The following is a 27,077-nucleotide window of genomic DNA, read 5'->3' as shown; positions in this document are numbered from 1 at the left end:
TTCAAGATCTCAGTATTGGATTAGGGAATCCAATGTTAATTTTTGTTTAGGACTCATGTATTAGTAAAAGATGAGTCATTTTACTTTTCCACCTTTCTCATTTTTACTGTTTAAAAGAAAAAAAACCAAAATGACAGAACTTAAGTTATAGAAACTAGTGTTACTTAGTATGTAAATGAAAACTTTTAGATAATTATCTTAAAACATAGAAAGGGCAAGATAGGGGGGCGCCTGGGTGGCGCAGTCGGTTAAGCGTCCGACTTCAGCCAGGTCACGATCTCGCGGTCCGTGAGTTCGAGCCCCGCATCAGGCTCTGGGCTGATGGCTCGGAGCCTGGAGCCTGTTTCCGATTCTGTGTCTCCCTCTCTCTCTGCCCCTCCCCCGTTCATGCTCTGTCTCTCTCTGTCCCAAAAATAAATAAAAACGTTGAAAAAAAAATTTAAAGAAAGGGCAAGATAATGATCAGATATTAACAAAAATAACAAGTTTTTATTAATTTATTAGTAAGGATATAAATTACCAGATATTAAACTCCAAAAAGGAAATAAACAAATAAAAGATAGCAAGACAGATTTATGTTAGACTCTGAAAAATTCTTAGAGTATTATCAAATCTTAAAGAGAAATTATCTTTTATACTTTAACAGAGGCAAGAAACACTGAAACTCAGCAAAAAGAAAAAAAATTTTTTTTGAAAGAGAAACAAATCCAGCTGTTTCCTACTCTACATTCCCTTATGTTCTAAATCCACACTTATAGAAAGACACCATAGATACTTCTGATATTTGGCTATTGCTGACAATAAGTAAATTAGTAAAACCACAGACACCAGGGCTACTGACATGCATTTTGTTTTTTTGTTTTTTGTTTTTCTGACATGCATTTTAAAACAGACTAGATTGTGACAGTTCAGAGTTCTGAAAACATGCCATAAATATTTGGAAAAGATAAATGTCAAAAAGTTGGTTCTATTTTATTATGAAAAGTAACTGAGCTTAGATGATTTAGGAGTAAACGTCCTAGAGTGTTTCCAAAATTTTACTAAACTTACTATTATTAATAGCCTCTTATTTTTCTGGAGGAATTTAGAAACTGTATTAATTGAAATACATATCTCATAAGGTATTTCTAGTTTTTGTTGTTTTCATATCCAGATTCCAGAACCCTTCCTCAGTATTATAGTCAGGATATGACTATAAGCTTAGAAACTGAAAATTCTAAGATTATATTCAAGCAATTTTCTAGCCTCATGACCTTGCAGAAAATGCTCTGAACAACAGTACAATTGCTTCCATGTCCACAGGTTAATAAGTACAGAGGATCTTTCTGAGCTATTCTTCTACAATTGCTATCTCCCTTCTTGTTTGTACTTGAATAATGAACTAACACTGCCCTCAGGTAATTACTGACATGATTCATAACTAAAGCAATATGACAAATTCCAACTGCAGTATAATAGTGAACACTGCCCACATTTAACAATGCTGGAGTTCAGTTACACCTTTTTCCCTCTGAACTTTTTCCACTTTGAAAAGGCAATGGGGGAAGGCAGCGCCTCAGGAGAAAAGCTCTACATACATTTCGTAAGTGAGGATAAACAGATCTAATACTGTTTAACTGTATTCTCAGTTCTCTGTTCTTAAAAAAAATCACTGTATAGAAGAAAGGGAATGAAGGAAACTAACAACTGTGCTGTTTCTAAAATATACCACTCTCATAAATGTTCCTTTATTCTTCACATTAACTCTGAAAGATAAATATTATTATCCCTGTTTTATAGACAAGGAAACCTGAGATGCAGCGACATAACTTGTTCAGAATCACACCAAAGTGAGTTACATAGTATCTCTGAACCTTAGCTTTCCTTATCTGTAAACTAGGGATAGTTTCATTTACCTTCTGTGAAAATTAATTGAGAGCTGGTAACTCCAAAGCCCAGGTTCCTCCCACTACAGCAGAGTGACACAGAAAAAAAGATACAAACACAAATAAAACATGAATAAAGAAACTAATCACAACACTGAATATATCCAACAATAAACTAATACACACCATAAGACAGCACAGAGGTTAAGAGCACAGTCTCCGGAACCAGAGAGCCCAAGTAAAATTCTGTCTCTGCCATCAACTTAGTTTTGTGGACCTGCAATATAATGAATTCCAACTGCGGTATAACAGCAAACACTGCCCACATTTAACAATGCTGGAGTTCAGTGACACCTTATAAGGAAAAGGTTCTCAATTTTTCTGTGCCTTAGTTTCTTCACCTGTGAAATAGTGATAATGATAGCATCTATTTCACAGAGTTTACAAAGTAAATGAGTTAACACATTTCAGCACTTTTAATAGTGCCAGTAAGAGCACACATGCAAGTGGTATCTATTATGATTTCTACACTGAAATGTTAAATGCATAAGTGAGGATCATTTTGATGCAGCTCTGTATGTGATCAGGAAAAATTCTAAAGAATTAAGCCAGTGATGAGCTTTTTAATAGCACTGCTTCCTAAAGCAAGTTTCTATGAGTTACACTTAAGAGACATTTCCGAGTTGTTGATTTTTTTTTAACGTCCCCAGATTTCTTTAGTCCCTTGTGCCAATTCATGAACAAGTAAAATGTACAATATTGACAATAGGGGAGAAGAAAGAGAGACATGAATGGGCAAGTCTCTTCCAAAGTGAACTCTAGCCATTACTCATGTGTGTCAGAGTGTTCTAAAGATTAAAGAAGGAGGCAAATGCAGAGAGAAAAGAATAAACTACATGGTCAAACATGGGATGCAAGACTAGAAGGCACTTAAGTGAAGGTTTAGGCAAGGAAAGATTTTATGTTTAAAACCATAAATAGATCTGGATCAAGAACAAGAACTCAAGCTCACATCAGCATTTAGTACAGGAGAATACTTGCATTGACTGGTAACAGTCATCTAAGTTACATTGGATTTTCCATTTACTGTTTTTTAACATATAAGGGACAATATAAAAAACCATTTCATGCTTCACTGATTCTTAACTATGAAGAAATAGAATTATTTTACTAAATTGAATTTATATTCATAGATATTTTTAAGCAATCATCTATTCACATTTCAGTGGATAATTATTCAGATGCACTAAGTATCCTTATTTTTGTGCTTTTTCTGGAAATCTATATTTTTTATTTCTCTCTAGAGAACTAATAGAAAACAAGGCCGCTATCAAAAATTTTATTTTTAAGATACTGCATTTCTTTACTTTCCCTTTTCAGGCTCTACATTTGTTCATTCTTATAGAAGACAATAGGCATACCTGCAATCTTTTATTAAAAACTGAGAGAAAACTCAGTTCTAATATTTCGGTCTATTAAAAACAGATTTAGCTTTCCATTTTACCTCATTTTTATCCTTCTCTTCAATCTCCTTGAAGGTTGATCCAAATCCGTAATGTTATCAACCCTAAATTATTATGGATTCTAGTAACATGTTATATTAAAACCACAGGGCACCTGTGTTAAGTGAATATATCAGTCTGTTAAGCATCTGACTCTTGATTTCAGCTCAGGTTATGATCTCACAGTCATGAGATCCAGCCCCGCATCAGCTCCAGGCTGGGCATGGAGACTGCTTAAGATTCTCTCTCTCTCCCTCTCCCTCTACCCCTCCCCAACTCACATGCGCTCAAGCGCGCATGTACAATTTCTGTCTCAAAAGCAAAAAAAAAAAAGACCAGGGACCATTTCCCATGTCATTATATATTTCACAGGGACAAGTACAATTCCTTTAAAATATCTGATGTACAGAATACCCAGGTATGGCCCAAACAGAATTGGGAAAACACGAGCTGAAGGAGTATAGGGAAATGAGATCACTACGTAACCTTTTTATGAAAGAAAACTTCTTTCAATATTTAATAAATTATGAAGCAATCTAAAGGAATATGAATATACACTCAGTATTAGCAAATAATTCTTAACATTTAAATGGTTTTATAGAAACAAAATATCTGAGCTAGAAGGAGGGAAATATTTTGGTCTATCTCAATTTACAAAGCACAACACTGAAACAAAAACATTAACTTGCACATGGAAGAGTTAGAACATAAAGCCAGGTCATCTGATTCTACGTCCCACTTTAGGCAGGCTATCTCTCACTGGATAAGTGTGGTTTGCTCCACAGATGAAAGAGTTATCTGGCTATGGTAACTGTTTGAGGAATAGTAGGAGTAAGGCTAGGAAAGGCCAGATTACCACAACCAGGGAAAAGAGGTTAAATTTTTCTGAATGGCAATAGGGAGCTATTATTGGTTCCTACACTGGGGTGTGGCATGAATAAGTATTTAGGGATATTAACTTGGCACCAAAGTTTAAATGGAGGTTAGTGGCAGAGCTGGGAGACCAAACAGGTGCATCTAATAAATTAAATGTAAGAAATAAAAGATCTAAGGAAATTTAAATGAAAATAAGATTTTAAAAATAGTAAGATGAATCTAAGAGACATGTACAATTTCTTTAAATTTGCAAGATTCTGTATCTAACTATAGAGAAAAAGGAAGGAAGGAATACTCAGTCTTTAAGCCTGGATGACTTGAAAAGTAACGTAAAAATACAGATTGGTAAGAAGAGTTGTATTTAGAACAAAATGAAATAATTTCAGTTTTGAATAATGAAGTCAAGTCTCTTAAATCTTAAAAGACTACTAGTTATGGGAGTTAAGGGCAAGAAATTAGGAACACACTGGGTCAGAGTGAGAAAGGTTAAAGCCTTAGCTATATGTTCAGAAAGAATCAGATTTTCAAAAATTAAAATGTTTTCTCTTAACCAGTAAAGAAAAAGTAAATATATGGTTATTTTAAGTAATTCATGAAGTGCTTTTAAAAACCCAACATATGGAAGTTCTAGCGTCAGCAATCAGACAACAAAAGGAAATCAAAGGCATCAGAACTGGCAAAAATGAAGTCAAGCTTTCACTTTTTGCAGATGACATGATACTATACATGGAAAACCCGATATACTCCACCAAAAGTCTGCTAGAACTGATACATGAATTTAGCAAAGTTGCAGGATACAAAATTAATGTATAGAAATCGGTTGCATTCTTATACACTAATAATGAAGCAACAGAAAGACAAATAAAAAAACTGATCCCATTCACAACTGTACCAAGAATCATAAAATACCTAGGAATAAACCTAACCAAAGATGTAAAAGATCTGTATGCTGAAAACTACAGAAAGCTTATGAAAGAAATTGAAGAAGATAAAAAGAAATGGAAAAATATTCTGTGCTCATGGATTAGAAGAATAAATATTGTTAAAATGTCAATCCTACCCAAAGTTATCTACATGACATTCAATGCAATCCCAATAAAAATTGCACCAGCATTCTTCCCGAAGCTAGAACAAGCAATCCTAAAATTTCTATAGAACCACAAAAAACCCCCAACAGCCAAAGTAATATTGAAGAAGACCAAAGTGGGAGGCATCACAATCCCAGACTTTAGCCTGTACTACAAAGCTGTAATCATCAAGACAGCATGGTATTGGCACAAAAACAGACACACAGACCAATGGAATAGAATAGAAACCTCAGAACTAGACCCACAAAAGTATGGCCAACCAATCTTTGACAAAGCAGGAAAGAATATCCAACGGAAAAAAGACAGTCTCTTTAACAAATGGTGGTGGGAGAACTGGACAACAGCATGCAGAAGGATGAAACTAGACCACTTTCTTACACCATTCACAACAATAAGCTCAACATGGATGAAGAACCTGAATGTGAGACAGGAAACCATCAAAACCCTACAGGAGAAAGCAGGATAAAACCTCTCTGACCTCAGCCGCATCAATTTCTTACTTGACACATCTCCAAAGGCAAGAGAATTAAAAGCAAAAATGAACTATTGGGACCTCATCAAGATAAACAGCTTCTCCACTGCAAAGGAAACAACCAACAAAACTAAAAGGCAATCGACGGAATGGGAAAAGATATTTGCAAATGACATCGGACAAAGGGCTAGTATCCAAAATCTATAAAGAACTCACCAAACTCCACACCCAAAAAACAAATAATCCAGTGAAGAAATGGGCAGAAGACATAAATAGACACTTCTCTAAAGAAGACATCTGGATGGCCAACAAGCACATGAAAAGATGCTCAATGTCACTCATCATCAGGGAAATACAAATTAAAACCACACTGAGATATCACCTCATGCCGGTCAGAGTGGCTAAAATGAACAAATCAGGAGACTATAGATGCTGGAGAGGATGTGGAGAAATGGGAACCCTCTTGCACTGTTGGTGGGAATGCAAACTGGTGCAGCCGCTCTGGAAAACAGTGTGGAGGTTCCTCAAAAAATTAAAAATAGATCTACCCTATGACTCAGCAATAACACTGCTAGGAATTTACCCAAGGGATACAGGAGTGCTGATGCATAGGGGCACTTGCACCCCAATATTTACAGCAGCACTTTCAACAATAGCCAAATTATGGAAACAGCCTAAATGTCTATCAACTGATTAATGGATAAAGAAATTGTGGTTTATATATACAATGGAATACTACTTGGCAATGAGAAAGAATGAAATCTGGCCTTTTGTAGCAATGTGGATGGAACTGGAGAGTGTTATGCTAAGTAAAATAAGTCAGGCAGAGAAAGACAGATACCATATGTTTTCACTCACATGTGGATCCTGAGAAACTCAACAGAAGACCGGGGGGAGGAGAAGGGGGGTAAAAATTACAGAGAGGGAAGGAGGCAAACCATAAGAGACTCTTAAATACTGAAAATAAACTGAGGGTTGATGGGGGGGTAGGGAGGAAGGGGAAAGTGGGTGACGGGCATTGAGGAGGGCACCTGTTGGGATGAGCACTGGGTGTTGTAGTGAAACCGTTTTGACAATAAATTTCGTATTAATAAAATACACAAGATTTCAAAGATTTAGAATGGAAAAATTAAAAAAAAAACCCATAGAATATTTTCCATTATAGTAGCATGGCTGTTATATAAATATAATACATGGCATCTTAGTATTTCATTATCCTTACCCATATTTTTAGAAAAGTGTTATATATGACTTAATCATTATCTTACAGTTCACTCACTTTCCTGAGACACAGCTCTCAGAAAAATGTACCTCTTTTAAAAAAACAATGTCTTGTGGTAAATACTAAAACCTTTGTGTAAAGTGCATGAGAGGTTAATGATCTACCATACAAATATAGAACAGATATCCTTTTTGGCTTTTTCAGAGCCACAGGCTTTTCTGCCTTTTGTGTTCACTTCCTGTCAAGTTTGGCATTTCACAAGAAGCTTAAAAATTTGTTTGTAAGTTTGTTATCAAATTGGAACTCTAAAAATATAAGCCATTCATTATAACTATATTGCTATGTAAAACAGGCTTTCATTTAAAGTTTGGAAAAATAATAAAAAAAGAAATACTTTAAGTTTTTTCTTATGTAAAAGTTGTGTAACTGAAGGAAGAAATCCACTAATGTTTGGTGACTAAAGAAAAGTAGTACCACAGAATCCATTTTAATGAGTCAGCTATATTTAACAACAATTAAAGGATACTTAACTTTCTTGGGACTTATTAAAAGTAAAACAATAACTAATAACTAGTACTTCTATGATCTCCATATAATAAGTACCCCTTCATAGCAGTACTATTCAGAAGATATGATGTATTTAATATAGGAAAATAGAAATAAAATATTTAGGGTATCCTAAATATTCTTTAAGCAGGCATATTTGTAAAAACGTTATCAGTAAATACTATGCATAACTCTTTCAGTCATGATGACGAAGTAACAAATAGGACTTGTCTTCAACAACTCCAAAATTGAACTACATAAATGAAACAATTGTTTTCTGACACTGAACAATAGGCAGCAAAGGACAGTAATCCCAGAGAGAAAGAAAACAAATGGTAAGCCTGACCGCTGCCTCAGTTTACTGCATGGAGAGAATTCCCAGGCTACAACACAAGGAGAAGACACTGAAATAAATCCCAAAGGTCCCTCTCACAGAACTGAAGGATTCAGTTCTGAGTCAGAACTGAGAATTCAAGGAAGCCAAAGTACCTAAAATTAGCTGGGCACAATACCAGAGAAGGAAGAGTTACATAGAAAGGAAAGAGGTGCAAAGAGAGAGCTCCAGAGATCTGCAGAGGGTTAGTCTCAAGTCTTCTTCAGAGGAGAACCCGTCAGTGCGTACAAACTACTGAAGCCAAAGAAAAAGCCATTGGGAAAAGCAGAACCATTCCCGAAGCTGACACAGGTCCAGGAAGAATTCTGATTTCTACCACCCAAAGTGGAAAAACCTATTTAATACATGGAACATGAGGTAGAGTACTCAGAAGGGTGTTACAGATTAGTCATAAATTAAAGATTGCTCTGGCTTTGTCTAAAAACAACAATAACAAAAGCCTTGAAAAGGGTCAAATTATTTTCAAGAAACTAAACTGTGTACCAAAACACAATTCAAGCACAGTGAAAGGAGTATGAAAGTATCTAGGACTCCATAAGGTAAAGCTCACAAAGTCTGGTATCTGATAAGAAATTACAAAGCAGACAAAGAAAAGCAGGGAAACATTAAAAAGGAGAAGTATCAGTCAATAGAAACTGACCTAAAATACAGAGATGCTAGAATATGTAGGCAGGGACTTTAAAACAGTTATTGTAACTATATTCTACATGATCAAGAAAGTCAAAGAAAGCCCAAACATGTTTTTCCCATTAAATTAAAGAGAGTTTAGAAGACGTAAAAAAAGATTCAAATAAAACCTGAAGATGATAAATACAGTGTCTAAGATTAAAAGTGCAATAGATGGAATAGCAATTAGACATTCAGAAGAAAAAATTAATGAACTTGAAGATATAGCTATAGAAACTATCTAAAATGAACAACAAAACACCTGGGGGAAAAAACAAACAAACAAAAACAAGAACAAAATAGAAGATCAGTGAGCTGTGAGACAACTTCAGGTCACCCAATATATTTATGACTGGAATCCCTGAAGGGAGGGGTGGGAGGAGTCAACTAAAATATTTTAAGATAATAATAGATAAAAATTTCCAAATTTGATGAAACCTATAAAGTCCACATATCCAACAACTTTAAGCAAGTGAAACATGAAGAAAATGAAACCAAAGCACACACAGGCCTACCTTAAGAAACAAGAAAAAGCTCAAATAAACCATCTAAACTTATACCTAAATGAACTAGAAAAAGAAGAACAAAGCCCAAGATGAGTAGAAGAAAGTAAATAACAAAGAGCAGACATAAATGACATAGACGTTAGAAAAAAAAAAAATCAAATGAAACCAAAAGCTGGTTCTTTGAAAAGATAAACAAAATTAATAAGCCTTTAGCCAGACTCATCAATAAAAATAATGACCTAAATAAATAAAATCAGAAATGAAAGTATCAACTTATACCATATAAATAAAAAGGATTATAAGAGACTATTATGAAAAATTGTATGCGAACAAATTAGACAACCTAAAGAAATGGATAAATTCCTAGAAACATATAATCTCCCAAAATTGAATCAGGAAGATATAAAAAATCTGAAGAGATCAATTACTAGTAATTAAATTGAATCAATCAAAAAACTGCCAAAAATAGAAGTCCAGGAACCAGAATATTCACAGGTGAATTCCACCAAACATTTAAAGAAGAATTAATACCTATTCTTCTCAAACTATTCCAAAAGACAGAAGAGGAAGGAAAGCCTCCAAACGCATTCTCTGAGTCTGCTGATACCCTGATACCAAAACCAGACAAAGACTACAAGAAAACTATAGGCCAATATCCCTCATGAACATATATGCAAAAATCCTCAACAAAATGTTAGCAAACCACATTCAACAATACACCAAAAGGTTATTCACCACAATCAAGTGAGATATATCCACAGATGCAAGGACAGTCCAACATTTGTAAATCAATCAACATGATACGCCACATTAATAAAACAAGGATAAAAACCATGTGATCATCTCAGTACATGCATAAAAAGCATCTGACAAAATTCAACATTCATTCATGATAAAAACTCTCAACAAAGTGGGTTTAGAGCTAACACATCTCAACACAATAAAGGACATATATGAAAAACCCACAGATAGCATAACTCAATGTTGAAAAACAGAGTTTTTCCTCTAATATCAGAACAAGACAGGAATGTCTACTCTCACCACTTCTACTCAACTTAGACCTGGAAGTCCTACCCATAAAATCAGATACAAAAAAGAAATAAGAGGCATCCATATTGGTAAAGAAGTTAAACTGTCACTATCTGCAGATGATAAATATACAAAATCCTAAAAAGCTCCACTAAAAAACTATCAGAATAAATGAATTCAGTGAAGTTGCAGAATACAAAATTAATTCCAATAAATTGGAAGCACTTCTGTTAACACTGATAACAAAGTAGCAGAGAGAGAAATTTAAGAAAACAATTCCATTTAAAATTATACCAAAAAGAATACCTCAGAATAAAGTTAACCAAGGAGGTGAAAGATCTGTATCTGAAAATTATAAACACTGATGAAAGAAACTGAAGATTGCACAAATGAATGGAAAGATATTCCATGCTCATGGACTAGAACAACGAATATTGGTAAAATGTCTGTGTTATCCAAAGCAATCTAGATTCACTGCAATTCCTATCAAAAATATCAACAGCATTCTTCATGAAACTAGAATAATACCGAAATTTGAATGGCCAAAGCAATCTTGAGAAAGAACAAAATTGGGAGTACCACAACCCGACAAGATATACTACAAAGCTGTAATAACAAGAGTATGGTACTAGCACAAAAACAGACACATGGATCAATGGAACAGAACAGAGAACCCAGAAATAAAACCACATTTATATGGTCAATTAATTTATGACAAGGCAAGAATACAGAATAGGAAAAAGATAGTCTCTTCAATAAATGGTGCTATGAAAACTGGACAGTTACAAGCAAAAGAATGAAATTGGACCACTTTCCCATACCATACACAAAAATAAACTCAAAATTAATTAAAGACCTAAATATAAGACTTGAAACCATAAAACTCTGAGAAGAAAATAAAGGCAGTAATTTCTCTGATACTGGCCATTGCAACATTTTTGTGGCTATGTTTCCTAAGGCAAGGAAAACAAAAGCTAAAATAAACTGTTATGACTACATGAAAATAAAAAGTTTCTGCACAGGGAAGAAAATCATCATCAATACAAAAGTGCAGGCTGGTGAACGGGAGAAGATATGTGCAAATGACATACTCAAGGAGTTAATATTCAAAATACATAAATTCAAAATACATTAATATTCAAAATACATACAACTCAACACTAAAAAAAATATGAATAAAAAATGGGTAGATGATTTGAATAGACATTTTTCCAAAGAAGACATAGAGCCAACAGATACATGAAAACATGCTCAACCAGTATTCATCAGGGAAATGCAAATCAAAGCTACAATGAGCTATCACCTTACACCTGTCAGAATGACGATTTGAAAAGACAATAGTTGACCAGTGGCCTTATGGATAAGATAAACAGTCAATCAACTCATATCTTATATGCTATACACATTATATACCACATTCTTACAATAAAGCAAGCTAGAAAAAATGTTATTAGGAAAATTATACAGAAAGGAAAATACAGTATCTATAATAGTGTACTATATTTACAGAAAAACATCTGGGTATAAGTGGACCCATTCATTTCAAAGTCTTCTGTTCAAGAGTCAATTCAACTGTACACATTGCCTATAAGAAATCTACTTTAAGTATAAAGACACAAATAGGTTAAAAGTAAAAGGATGGGATAAATAGGCCAAGCTTGTATTAATGAAAAGAAAGCTGGAGTGGTTTTACTAATATAAGACAAAGCAGTTTTCAGAGCAAAGAATATTACCAGCGATAAAAGGGGTCATTTCATAATAATTAAGGTGTAGATTCATCAAGAAGACATTATAATTCTAATTGTTTATGCACCTAAATTCTATATGTAAGACAATCAACTAGGCTTTGTTAAAGAGATTATTTAAAAATTAAGACAGGGGCTTTTAATTTTTAGGAACTCTCTAACCCTCTGCCTCTCCTAGAACCTCTTATCTCAAGGTCACTTCCTTCAAGTATTGAAGACTTTGGTCCTCAGTCCACACTCGTCCTAACACATGTCCTGGGTGACTTCACTGTTCACTCAGCCTCTTGGTTCCTTGACCACCTCATTTCCAATGGTGTTCATGTGCATTCCAACTCATTTATGCATTCCTAAGGTTATTTCTTAGAATACAGTAAACTATGCAGAAATGTTCTAGCTCTGGAATATGAAGTTGAAATCTCTTTATATTAAATTTCATTAAAAGAGGTTTCTTAAAACCTCCACTTTCTCCATCAGCCTCCTATCTCTTCTATGCAACTGAAACTACTAAACTTACCACTTTAATCACTCTGACCAACTTCCTCACTTTATTTGCCCCATTATCAGTCTACCACATCTGTGTTGGAAAACCCTAATATCCTGGGTCAATCTAGCTGTTGGTCTTTTCTAATCCTACATCTAGTTGCTAGGTGGTGCTGGAAAAAATCATGCCACCACAAAGAGTTGGGGTGGCACTACAAATTTAAAATTTCTACCTTCAAAATTTCCTTCAGTGCTGCTAGGTAATCCTCTTATCTTCTATCACTCAGTTCTATTATTCTCCTCAGCAACAATTTCAAATTGTATGCACTCTCCTCAAACTTCTGACTATACTACTTTGCACTCCCTACTACCCTCTATCAACTCATCCTCAGCAAACTACTCACCTCTATTTTATATATAAAAATAAAGCCATCAAATGGAAACTTCTTCATTTTCTGCCATGGCACCCACATACCAACCTTACTGGTACCTGCTTCCGTTCTTTACATTTTGCCACACGATATGTGCCATCCCACCTTGCTTCCCTTTTAATTTTTTTTTAGTATTTATTTTTGAGAGAGAGGGAGAGAGAGAGAGAGAGAGCGAGCAAGCGTGAGTGGGGGAGAGGCAGAGAGAGAGAGGGAGACACAGAATCTGAAGCAGGTTTCAGGCTCTGAGCTTCCGGCACAGAGCCTGACATGGGGCTTGAACCCATGAACCATGAGATCATGACCTGAGCTGAAGTCAGATGCTTAACTGACTGAGCCACCCAGATGTCCACCCTGCCTCTCTTCAAACAAGACATGACACCTATTCAAGGGAGCCCCTTGAATCTGGACAGGACCTGTGATTCCTCTCACCAACAGAATACAGCTTTCAGCTATAGTTCTTTCAGAAGCTTCTTGGAAGCCAGCTGCTATGTAAGACAAATGACTACCCTAAAACCAAAATGCTGTGAGATGCCACCTGGAGTAGGGAAAATAGAAGGGAGGAAAGAAAAGGTGACCATGTATGAGGGGCAGCCAGGCGCCAGACTTGTGAGTTAAGAAGCACCGTGGAAGTGGATCTTGCCCCTGATACCACACCATCAGGAACGAACTGCCCAGTCAAACTCTTCCTAAATCCCTGACCCAAAGAATCATGAGCAAAATAAAACGGGTGTTTTAACCCACTAATGTGTCATCCAGCAACTTCAGAACACTCCTAGTGACTCTATTCCATCAACATTTAATCCTACCTTTCCCATCTTGAAAAATAATCTTCCCTCCACCTCACACACTTGGCAGCTGTATCTTTATTTCCCTTCACAGACAAGACTCTCATAAAAGTTATCTACAATCACTGTCTCCACTTTATCTCTCATTCACATCTCTTCAAAATTCCACTGCAACCTACTCCTGCCTCTACCACTTCTATTAACAGTCCTTGCTACCATCACCAGTGGCCTTGTTGCCCAAACGAATGAATACTTTTCAGTTCTTACTGGCTGCTCCTATAGTATCTGAAACAGCAACCACTGACTCAGACCCTGTAATGTCTTTCTCTTTATGACACCACTTCTGATTTCCCTCTTATCTCTCTAGCTGTTCTATTTCAATCTCTTCTATAGGCTTCTCTTTTCTGTCTAGCTCTTAAATGTCAGAGAGCCTCAGGATTCTATCTTTAGCCACCTTCTCTTCTTAGAAAGCAGTCCCCCTCAACTGCAGTTTTGCTTTCTATGGTTTCAATTACCCAGTCAACTGCAGCATAGAAGCAGAAGATTCTCCTTGTAGGGTATGATCGGACAGTCAGTAGGAGCCTAAATTCACCTCACTTCATTTCATCACATAGGCATTTTATCATCTCACATCATCACAAGAATAAGGGTGACTATAATACAATAAAATACTTTGAGACAGACCACACAAATTTTAGAGTATATTGTTACAACTGTTCTATTTTATTTTTGTTGTTGTTAATCTCTTACTATGCCTACTAATAAATTAACTTTATCACAGGTATATATGTATAGGAAAAACAGTACATAATACTATTCATGGTTTCAGGCATCCACTGGGGGTCTTGGAACACATCCTCTGTGGATAAGAAGGAACTATTGTACTACATTCTCTCTTTAGGTGATCTTATCCATTCTCCAAACTTTAGTTACTCGGTAAAAACATACAGATTAACAGCTTCAGAGCCAGAGAGACTTGCGTTCAAACCACAGCTCTGCATTTAACTTGTGTGGTCTAGGACAAGTTATTGAAGTTCTCTAAGCATTAATTTATTCATTTAGAATACTACATCAAAAATCATCACAAAAATTAAATATTAAAAGAACTACTCACAGGGCATCTGGGTGGCTCAGTTGGTTGAGTGTCGAACTCTTGGTTTAGGCTCAAGTCATGATCACACAGTTCGTGGGTATGAGCCCGTGCCGTGTCTGGCTCTGCACCATCAGTGTGGAGCCTGCTTGGGATTCTCTCTCTTTGCCCCTCCCCCTCACATGCCTGTGCGCACGTGCTCTCTCTCAAAACATAAACATTAAAAAAATAAAAGAACTACTCATCACAGTGCCTAGCACAAGATGAACTGTCAATAAAGGGTAGAAACTGTTGTTATTATATATGTGTCAGCAGCTCTCAGGTTCATATTCCTAGCTTAGATTTCTTTCCTAAGCTCGAGACATACATAACCAACTGCTACTGGACACATCTACTTGAATGACCTACAATCACTTCAAACTCAACATAATCAAATGAAATTCATCTTTCCAAGGAAATTTCATCCAATCCCAGGTATCTTAGTGAAAGACACTACCTACATTTCATCATTAGTTGACCCCTCTCTATCCTTCACTCCCACTTATTAAATTGCACATGCATAATATGATGTCAGATACTGTTCTGAGTGCTTTATATACAGTAACACAATTAACATGAGACATGCACAGGTAATAAGATATAAAGTTTATAAATGACTAATAAGTAGTATAAATAGACACTGTAAGGCTGTAAAGGAGGAAGAATGACTACAGACTAGGATGATCATGAAAAACAAAGTGGAAGTAGAACTAAAACTCCGGTAAATAAAAAGGCAGAGGAAAGTATTTTAAATTGGGCCTATGAAGTGAATAAAGACTCAGGGATAGGCAGAAACAAACATGGTTGTGTGAGTTATAGTAAAAGAAAAGTCTGAATGGAGAAGAGAATACAAGGGAGACATTCTCAAACATTTTGGACTCATAACACTTTTACGTTCTTAAAATTACTCAGGATTATTCAAGACCCAAAAAACTTTGTTCATGTGGACTTTATCTCTCAATATTTACTGTATTAGTAATTTTTAAGTATAATTAAGTTTAATTTAAAACAGAAAATTTCTAAGAATGTGATTTAAAGAACCAAAATTAACCATTGTATGTTTATATGTTAAATAATGTTAATATTTTATAAACTCATTATATGTTAAGCATAAATAGCCATATTTTTCAAAAAAAATTAGTGAGCACACTGGCACTGTTTTATAATCTTGTAAATCTCTGGTTTCCTAGAAGAGACCTGAATTCTCATAACTGTCTCTATATCTACTTTGTTGCACTAACAACAAGGTACTGGTTGCTTGCATAAGAAAACCTGGCCTCACACAATAGGTAGTTGGAAAAAGGAGTGTTTTAATAGAGTTTTCAGATAATAATGGATATATTTCTTTGATACTACCCTAAAACTTGGCAAGCTATAGTTCCTTAAAGGTTAATTGCAATATGGAATTGGGAACAACATCAATAAACAAAAATAAACTTTTCATATTCTGAGACCTTAAAATCTGTTGGTCTGGGGCATCTAGGTGGTTCAGTTAGTTAAGTGTCCGACTCTTGGTTTTGGCTAAGGTCATGATCTAACAGTTGGTGAGATCGAGCCCCAAGTCAGGCTCCATGCTCACAGCATGGAACCTGCTTGGGATTTTCTACCTCTCTCTCTGCCCTTCACTGAATTATGGAGATCTTACAAATGTTGACAAATCTCCTTATACGATATCAAGTCACATTTATTAATGTACCACTGATTTCATCAGAAGTCTTTGAATGCTTAGAGTGGATACAAGCTTAACAAAATTCTCATTTTCACTTGAAAACTCAAAATTCACCATTGGCAATATTTATTGTCAGTTGTTTTGAACCATGTGTGCGTGAAAATGGAGATTCAATAAAATTAATACTTCTTACTGGTTCATCAATGACATTCTTAAATAAAACTGACTGTTCTGTTCTGTATTTTTAATTGAGAGTTTGTGGTGGTGAAGAATACAATGACTACTCGCCAGTTGGATGCTGATCTAATACCTACAAAGGTGCCAACACTCTTACGTCACTGATATAAATGTCAACAGAGTAAAAAACAGAAGTAACATCTGAATAGCAACATAAAAATACTTCTTATCTTGCAGATTCCCTAAAATGGTTTGAGGGACACCAGGGAGTGTAAGACCATACTCTGAACTGCTGATACAAGAAAAAAGGAGACAAAGCTTCCAAAAGAGAACCTTGAGGGATCAAAGAGTTGACCTAAATAAAGTTCCCATTCTAAAAACTTGCATCCGGGGTGCCTGGGTGACTCAGTTGAGCATCTGACTTCAGCTAAGGTCATGATCTCGCGGTTCATGAGTTCAAGCCCCACGTCAGTCTCTGGTGCTGAAAGCTCAGAGCCTGGAGCCTGCTTCAGATTCTGTGTCCCCCTTTCTCTCTGCCCCACCCCTGCTTGTGCTCTGTCTCTGTCTTTCAAAAATGCATAAACATTAAAAAAAAATTTAAAAACCTCCACCTGATTCCTTTGACCCTCTTCACATGCTGGGTAATTTTCAAGTTGTATCCTGGATGTCATAAATGTTAAGTTGTAAAGCTTCTGGATTCCGTCGTTTTTCCCTCAAATGAGTACTGTTTTCTTTTGTTTTTAAGCAGACAATTATTTTTGCTGAACTTGAACTATAAACTGTTTATTTGGGCACTAGCACCTGTCTCACTTCAGATCCTTTGTCTTTCATTAAGCTGCTCTGAATCTGTTACACTGCAATAACTTAGGTCTCAGACAGAGATGTGGGTAGACAGAATGTGGGCACTCTTTCTCTGGCTCTTTCCTTTGCAAAATCTGTGCATTCTATTCAGTAGCCAAGGTTTCCCCAGCTTCAGTTTTCTAGTTTCCCTGGCCTGAAAGCCTGCAGTTTTCCCACTGGCACCCCCCGCCCCACCCCATCCTATTATAACTTCTCACCTAAAAAGCTTCCTTCCCAGCTCAGGGGTCCCCTTCACGCCTAAAGAGTCTGTCTACTCTTCCTGTCCAGGGGTTTCAGGCAGTTGCTTTTTGGATTACATAGAGGTTTTATAGCTTTTTTGAGGGGAGTCATATGGTAGTCTCTTCCTCCATCATTACCAGATATACAGATCCCTCACAGAAGGTTTTTGTTTAGTTAGCATTATGAGATTTGTTTTTTTATGTTTATTTATTTCTTCTGAGAGAGAGAAAAAAAGGGAAGGGGAGGGAGGGAGGGAGGGAGGGAGGGAAGGGGGGAGGGGGAGAGAGAGAGAGAGAGAGAGAGAGAGAATGAATGAATATCTCAACCGGGCTCCACACTCAGCATGGAGCCCAACACAGGGCTCAATTGCATGACCATGAGATCATGACCTGAGCTGAAATCAAAAGTCAGAACTTAACAGACTGAGTCACCCAGGCACCCTGAAATTTGCATCTTAAAACGATTTCTCTAGTTGCTGTCAGAGAAATAGTCTTAAGGAAGTTAGAGATGCAAGGAGATCAACAGAAAGAGTCCACAATATCCCCAGAAAGAAAGACCACTTAGAAAATAAAATACCCAATGTACTTTGGTTTATAAAGATTTTAGTGAGAGAAATGTGATGAATTTTGAATACACTAAAAGAAAGATATCCAAATCTCACCTCATCATCTACTGGCATTATAAACTGCTTAAGTGATTTAAAAGGCTTAAACATCTGGAAGTCATTTAATCTAACTCTTAGGTATGGTTTGTTCTAAATTGCCTCTAATTTCTTTAAATTTCCATAGAACAAAAGTTCACTAAGTTTTCCAATAGACTTTTTAGCATTTTATACTTACATATTACCTGTTAAACTCTCTGGTATCGAAACAAAGAAAGGTGTGCTTTTTCCTTATTCTATTCTTGATTTATTAAATCTCAAGATTGTGTAGCAAAGATGCTAAGACTTTTCCCCATGCAACCATTAAAAATCCAATGATGTTCTTTCTTTCATTAAATTATTGGAAGGAAAAGTAAGTAGTACCTTACTTGATGTTTCCCTGGGTAAACAACATTGTTTGAATCTACAGTTTAATGAAAAAATTGTATTGTGATACAGAATCAAAAAATTATTAAAGTTTTCTCTCTTGATCTGGGTGTTAGCAAAATGGGTGTGTTCAATTTGTGAAAAATTCATCAAACTATAAACTTGTTATATATACTTTTCTGCATATATATTATACTTCAATTTAAAAAAAAAACAATCTGCGAAAGCTGAGATATATCTATGGTATGTACCTTCTCTAAAATGTCAATTATTCTCATGGGAAAAATTCACAGTATTCTATTTGTGTAGTGTAACTTATCTTCACAGTTACCCTATTCCCTTATCAAAAAGGTAAACATTTTAGAAGTAAAATATGTGACATATTAAATATTAAATATTTGACATATTAAAAATATATGACAATAAAAATCATCTATAACTTCATCCCCTAGCAATACCAACTGCATTTAGATTTTAATTTAGAGGCTTATGACCTCCATATCATTGTATTAATATATGATACCCTTTTCTAGGCTTTGGGCATGTCACTTTTTCTCCAAAATTTCTCAAAAATAAAGGAACATTGTTTAGAATCCTAGAACACCAGTAACTGAACTAAACAGGCTTGAACACAAGCAATTTATAAACAGTAAATGTCTACTACTTCCTCCATAAGTTTCAGAGCCCATGTCTTTTCTGTATCTTCACAATGTCTACCCCAATGCAAGGCATGTTGCAGACGTGTACTGATGGAAAAAAAAAAAAAAAAAAAAAAAAAAAACTAATTCTTTAAAAGAAATGACAACAGTCACTTTCATATGATACAGTAATGTTTTGATTTCAATGTCTAGAAGAAGAGGGCATATCAATCTCTGAAAAGTACTCTTTATTAATTTCTTTACCTATTTATTCATTTTTGCCATTCTCATTTAATCCCCCAGAAATCCCCTAGATTTCTCCTAACTACTCCGGATCTTATAAAGTGGAAGCTCCTGTATAATGGGGTTACTAAATTCAACTATAGCAAAGCAACAGCTTTCTATCTACTTGGCTTACTTCTCTCCTGTTCTATCTACTCTGTCCCTACAGCAATGCAAGAAAACACTAAGACATAAGTTATCTCTTAGCCATTAAACTTTTAAAACATCAAAAAATTTAAACTAAGGCTTACATGTATAGATTAGAATTCTAGTGTAACTGAAGTCAAAGTTTTCATTGCCATTTCTATATACTAGCATAAATGAAAAGTTACATGCTTAGCATGGAACAAACTTTCAAAAGAAACCAACCCCATATTAATCTACAAATCTGGTGAGTCACAAAGTATTACCCAACTATGGAGATTTAAAAAGCATAACACAGGGGCGCCTGGGTGGCGCAGTCGGTTAAGCGTCCGACTTCAGCCAGGTCACGATCTCACGGTCCGTGAGTTCGAGCCCCGCATCAGGCTCTGGGCTGATGGCTCAGAGCCTGGAGCCTGTTTCCGATTCTGTGTCTCCCTCTCTCTCTGCCCCTCCCCCGTTCATGCTCTGTCTCTCTCTGTCCCAAAAATAAATAAACGTTGAAAAAAAAAAAAAATTTAAAAAAAAAAAAAAGCATAACACAGAAGAAATTCAAATAAGTATCTTACTATTGCTATCTTTATGAAACAAAAGCCTTATCAATAGCTTATATGCTATAAATAAAATACCTAGAGAATATGATTTGTGCTCCTACAATGCTATAAACAATAACTGTAATCAAACAATATTATAGGGTTTTGGACTATCTTTAATGATAGAACAAAAAAAAAAATCCAAATAAATTCAACCAGAAAACTATACTTTTAAATCATTTAAATAGCATAATCTTTTTACCTTTTTTTAGAATTTAAGAGCATTTAAATTTTCAAATATGCCATCTCTAAATATACTGCTCAAATACTTTATTCTGCTTTGCTTTAAAGTACCATGTTTTAATTAAAGCTATTCCTAAATAAATCATTGTAGCGGATGGTCTAGGGAGCCCAAGTAAAAGAGAAAACTCCATGCTAATATTCCACTTGATTCTTGGGATATACACTGAATTACAGTGTTCATTAAACTGCATTTGCTCTTGAGGTAAATTTTAACAAATAGTTCTAACAGATAACTGTTATCCATTTGCATATTAATATTTTTAATTGTTTTAGCTAGTTACTTACAGAGAGCCATGCAAGGGATTCCATGATTCGATGTTCACATCGCTCTAAATGTTTTATCATTTCTCTGGTCAAGTTGGCTTCTGCTTTGATAAAACTTTCAATCACTTTGTAAAAATCAAAGGCTTTTAAATTAAGTACATTCAGAATCCATGGGAAGGACAAATCTGTTCCAGTATCAAGATTCTGAGATGTACTTCCTAAAAATGAAAGAAAAAGTGTAACTTAGGTATGAAATGTTAAGCCTTGAATTATGTATTTTTAGCTTGGAAGGTTTTATCAAACAAAAACTTAAAACACAGCAGAAAAGCTACACAAAAATTTCTATTTAGAACAGATTTGTTTTTCATTTTGTTTAATTTATTTTAAGCAGCCTCCATGCCCAACATGGGGCTTGATTTCACAACCATGAAATTGAGAGCTGTGTGCTGTACAGATTGAGCCAGTCAGGTGCTCCTAGAGCAAAACTTTTATTGTGGAGTCCAAGGACCCAAAAGAAATAGGCTTCTAAATTTTGAGTGTATGTCCACACGTTTTTCCTAAATAGAGGGCTTATGCTTCTATCAGATTTTCAAAGATTTAAATACCCTACCCTTATATCAGGAACAAGTATAATATCTAACCAGCAATGCATTAGCATATCCATTTTAACAACCTCAATAATCCCTGATGTTGGGAGGGAAGGATTCTTTAAAATTTTGCTAATTTGGTTAGAAAACAGCAACTCTTTTAAATGTGCATTTTCTGGTTATTAATGAGGATTCAGTTTTCCACATATGTTTAGCAGTTTTAAGTTTCTCTTTTATTGTGTATTTGTATCCTAGGTAAATTTTTTTTTGTTTTCACAAACAAGACTTCTTAATATCTACAATATTATTTGCAAAACAATACATGTCTAAAATTGTATCATTTAAAAAACACCATCAGTGGCTTCTGTTCTATTTATCTGGTGAACCATAGCTCCAATCTTTGGTCTCATTGCCATAAAGCCTATAGCAGTGTTTCCGTATAGGGAAATGCTACTTTTGTACTCCTTGGAAATTCACAATCTCCTGTCTTGAAAGGGATCTCAAAGGTTCATTTCCTAGATTCAGGATAGCCCAGAATAGGAGCCTAGTGAAATACTATTCCCAAGATGACCTGAAATAATTAAGATAATAACACATTTAAATGATTTATGGTGACTACTTATATTCTTCAGTATATACTGATCTAACATATGCATATCATCCCCTTAACTCCATTCCCCCCAAAAAAACACACCACACCTTAGGTAAGTTTTTTAAACTTTAAACTGAACTAAAATGTTTATTGACTAAAATTTAACTTACTGCTATATGTAGCCATTACAACCTCAAGAGCGCATGCCAACAAAGACATATGAAAGATGTTGTCATTCAGGAGTTTACTAAAGAAAAGAAAAAGAATGATTTTGAAACATTTACTTTTATAAAAAGAAGAAACTGTTTTATTAAAACTAAAGAATTTACCTAAAATTTTGAATGGATAATCGTTCTTCTTCCTAAAACAGATATAAAAAATGTTTAGTTAATGTCTTTTTTATGTCAGCATTAAATTTTCTTTCCATTATGTTCTTTTTAACTTACTGATTTAAGCATAGATTCCATTACTCGGTAATATAATCGGACTCCAAGTTTGTATCTCTAGAAAGAAAAAAAATTAGATTCCACTACTTTAAAAATCATAATTATTAATTTTAAAGAAGTTTTCTCTTGAAACATATTTCTGATACTTCTTAGGAAACTGAATACCAAGAGACCACAAAAACTAGCTTGTCTAAAACTTAAGACTTCAGTATAAAATGTTTAAATTCCCAATAAATTATCAAGAGGGAAGGTCCAGTACTTGGTTTTCCTTCATTTCCACTTCAGTCCATATCAATCGATACACACACACACACACACACACACACACTTTTTTATAGGTGTTAACTCTTTTATATACTAATGTAATGCTTCTTGTGGCCTCGGTTACGTATTTTCACATTAGCTCTCTAGGACTGAGAATAGTCTGTCCATAAAACTGGAAAAGGCAATAATCTGACCCAATTGATGTTACCCGCAAAAAGTTTTAACCAAATAAACAGTTCCTATTATAACAAAATTTTAGATATACACACACAAACCATATTCCTTCATTCAAATTATACGCATAAATTTCATATATAACCAAAAAGACTTATAATTATTTAAAACACTATTAGCATCCAAATATAACCTCACTATGCTGAAATAAATGTATACAGATTATAGTTTTCAAACATATTTTTATGTTACCTCACTATTTCCACACAATGAAGCAGAGCAAATACAGAAACCCAAATCTCAAAGAAGTTTAATGGCAGTTCATAAATGGCAGAACCAGATATAGACCCAGGGTTCTGATTCAGAGCCCATATCTTTACCCAATGTACTGGTTTTAGATATTCTGAAATAATAATAGTAGTAAAATGATATCACTACCACTGATAAATAGCAGGTATAATATGATCCCATTCAGAGAAGTATATGCATTCACGAATATTCATATATGTATAAGCCAAAGACTATACACCAAAAATTTAATAGTATCAAAGATTTTAATTTTTTCTACTGATTTTTTTAAAAATTTCTACAATTTGTCTAAAAACTTCTACATGTTTACTTTTAGTTTCTGTAATAGTGTAAGGGGCATTTTCTTATAAAATTTTCCATAAGCAGCAGCATACACAGGCAGGTAAGATACAGAATCTACCAATATAAGACAAATATTATTGTAATATTTTCACAATTTGGAAAGACATTATATTTGAAATTATTTCTATTATAGTGACACCAATCGAAATGAACTCAAGTTACCTGTGATCCAATTTCCATACATCCCTGTCCCACAGCTTTAGCAAATTTCTCTTTAAAGATGCATCCAATATCCTTCACTCTTTTCAGGATACTTTCCTTTGGATTCACTGTGCAGTTCTTTAAAGAGGAAAAACTTAAGTCAATGTTGAGGATACTATTCAATCATAATTAACATGTCTGTCCTATGATATACAACTTTTCACTTTTTGATTATTTACACTATGGAAATACTTCCATAAAAACTAGGTAAACACAACTACTGAAAATAAAAGGAGCATAAAGAATTTCATTTTAGGATGTTAGTAACCAAAAAACACTAAAGCACAAATAAAAAACCCTACTATCTAAATTTTCTGCTGCTATGTTAAAGAAGAGATTTGGTAGCCCCTCCATCCATCAAAAAAGAGACTCAAAGACATTACAAACTGATACCATGAAAATACAAAGGATCATAAGTGACTACTAAGAACAATTATACACCAACAACTGGAAAACCTAAAAGAAAAAGAAAACTTCTTAGAAACATACAAACTACCAAATCTGAACCATGAAGAAACATAAAACCTGATCAATCAAGAAACAAAAGTAATAATCAAGAAACAAAAGTCAAGATCCAGACAGCTTCACAGGTGAATTTTATCAAACATCCAAAAAGGAATTAATACCAAAACTTCTCACACCCTTCCAAAAAATAGAATAACACTTCCAAACACATTTTACAAGGCCAGCATTACCCTGACACCAAAACCAGACAAGGATACCACATGAGAACAAAATTATAGGCCAATATCCCTGATGAATGTAAATGCAAAAATCCACACAGAACAAACGATTAGGAAGCCAAATTAAACAATATGTTAAAGGATCATATACCACAATCAAGTGATATTTATTCCAGAGATGCTAGGATGGCTCCACATTCACAAATCAATCGATATGATACATTAACACAATGAAGGATAAAAATGATACAATCTCAATAGATGCAGAAAATTCTTGACAAAATTCAACATCCATTTACAACAAAAACTCTCAACAAAGCAAGTAGAGAGAGAAATACTTCAAAATAATAAAAGCCATTTATGACAAGCCCACAGCTAACATCATATTCAGTGGTGAAAAGCTGACAGATTTTCCTGTAAGATCAGAAACAAAGACGCTCACTCTCCTCCCACTTTTATTCAACATAGTATTGAAAGTCTTAGCCAGAGCAAATTGGCAAGAAAAAGAAATAACAGGCATCCAAACTGGAAAAGAAGTAAAACTGTGTCTATTGATACATGACACATTATATATAAAAAACCCTAAAGACTCCATCAAATCATTGTTAGAATAAACAAATTTAGTAAAGTTTCAGGATACAAAATCAATGGACAGAAATCAGGTGTGTTTCTATGCACTAATAATGTACTAGCAGAAAGAGAAATTAATAAAAAATCCCATTTACAATTGCATCAAAAAGAATAAATTACCTAGAAAAGAAACTGAAGAAGACAAAAATAAATGCAAAGGTATCCCATGTTCATGGGCTGGAAGGATGAATATTGTTAAAATGTCCATACTACCCAAAGCAATCTACAGATTCAATGCAATCCCTATCAAAATTCCAATGGCTTTTCCACAGAAATAAGTGATCCAAAAGTTTGTACCCATCAACAAAAGATTAAAGTATTCTTGAGAAAGAACAAAGAACAAATCACACTACCTGATTTCAAACTGTATTACAAAGCTATAGTAATCAAAAGAGTACGTTATTAGCACAAAACAGACATGCAGAGCAGTGGAACAGAATAGAGCCCAGAAATAAACTCATGCATACAATTAATCTGTGACAAAGGAAGCAAAAATATACAATGGGGAAAAGACGGTCTCTTCAATAAACAGTGCTGGGGAAACTAGACAGCCACAGGAAAAAGAATAAAACTTGCCAACAATACAAAAAATTAACTCGAAGTGGATTAAAGACCTAAATATAAGACACAATACCATAAAACTCTTAGAAGAAAACATAGGAGATAAACTCCTTGACATTAGTCCACAAAACAAAAAGGAAACCAATCTACTGAATGAGAGAAATATTGGCAAATCATATATTTAGCAAGGGGTTAATATTCAAAATATATAAATAACTCATACAAGTCAACAAATAGTCTGATTTTTAAAAAAAGGCAGACCTGAATAGACACTCTTCCAAAGAAGACATACAGATAGCCAATCAACACATGAAAAGAAGTTCAACATCACTAATCATCATGGAAAGGCAAATCAAAACCACAATGAGATATCACCTTATACCGGTCAGAATGGCTACAATTATAAAGACCAGAAATAACAAACATTGACAAGGATGTGGAAAAAAAGGAGCCCCATGTACTGTGGGAATGTAAATTGGTACAGCTACCATGGAAAAAGAGTATGGAAGTTCCTCAGAAAATTAAAAATAGAACCATTATATGATCTAGCGATTCCACTTCTGGTATTTATCTGAAGGAAACAAAAACGCTAACTCAAAAAGATCTGTATCCCATCTTCACTGCAGCATTATTTACAGTAGAAAAGACATGGAAACAACCTAATTGTCCATGACTGATGAATGGATAATATATATATGTATGTACATATGCACGTATATAAAATGGAATGTTATCCATCCACAAAAAATGAAATCTTCCATCTGTGACATGTATGGAACTTGAGGGCATTATGCCAAGTGAAATAAGTCAGACTGAGAAAGACAAATACTGTAAGAACTCATTTATATGTGGACTCTGGAAAAAAAAAAAAAAGACAAACACAAAAAATCAAGCTAGATACAAAAAACAAATTGGTATTGCCCGAGTAGGGGTTGGAGGTGGGCAAAATGGGTGAAAGCTGTAAGAATTTACAAACCTTCAGTTATAAAATAAATAAAATAAGTCATGAGGATGTAATATACAGCATGGCGACTATAGATAATAATACTGTAATGTATAATTTGAAAGTTGCTAAGAGAATAAACCTTAAAAGTCCTTATCACAAGAAAACAAAAATTTTTTTTAATTTTTTTTTTCAACGTTTATTTATTTTTGCGACAGAGAGAGACAGAGCATGAACGGGGGAGGGGCAGAGAGAGAGGGAGACACAGAATCGGAAACAGGCTCCAGGCTCCGAGCCACCAGCCCAGAGCCTGACGCGGGGCTCAAACTCACGGACCGCGAGATCGTGACCTGGCTGAAGTCGGACGCTTAACCGACTGTGCCATCCAGGCGCCCCGAAAACAAAAATTTCTAATTTCTTTCTAATTTCTAATGTATGATGACATGGGAACCAAACTTACTGTGATCATTTTGCAATATATACAAATATTTAATC

The 27,077-nt window shown here is 34.8% G+C and overlaps 1 protein-coding gene across 3 annotated transcripts in view; it reads right to left on the bottom strand.

Annotated features, from left to right (window-relative positions):
• RB1 (RB transcriptional corepressor 1) overlaps window positions 1-27,077 on the bottom strand; it is a 174,805-nt gene that overhangs the window by 68,614 nt on the left and 79,114 nt on the right. For all 3 annotated transcript variants that reach the window (XM_086711974.1, XM_086711981.1, XM_086711986.1), the window contains 5 exons: window positions 23,727-23,843; window positions 22,476-22,532; window positions 22,359-22,390; window positions 22,200-22,276; window positions 20,872-21,068 (listed from right to left, as the gene is read on the bottom strand). In XM_086711974.1, the coding sequence (XP_086568100.1) occupies window positions 20,872-21,068; window positions 22,200-22,276; window positions 22,359-22,390; window positions 22,476-22,532; window positions 23,727-23,843 (480 nt within the window). The remainder of the gene's footprint in view (window positions 1-20,871; window positions 21,069-22,199; window positions 22,277-22,358; window positions 22,391-22,475; window positions 22,533-23,726; window positions 23,844-27,077) is intronic.

This window comes from Puma concolor, chromosome A1 (genome assembly GCF_028749965.1).
Source record: "Puma concolor isolate L17-30 chromosome A1, mPumCon1.1.hap2, whole genome shotgun sequence".
In the NCBI taxonomy this organism is placed as follows: Eukaryota; Metazoa; Chordata; class Mammalia; order Carnivora; family Felidae; genus Puma; species Puma concolor.
The sequence above is the reverse complement of the archived record's forward strand: the minus strand, read 5'-3'. Positions and strand labels throughout refer to the sequence as shown.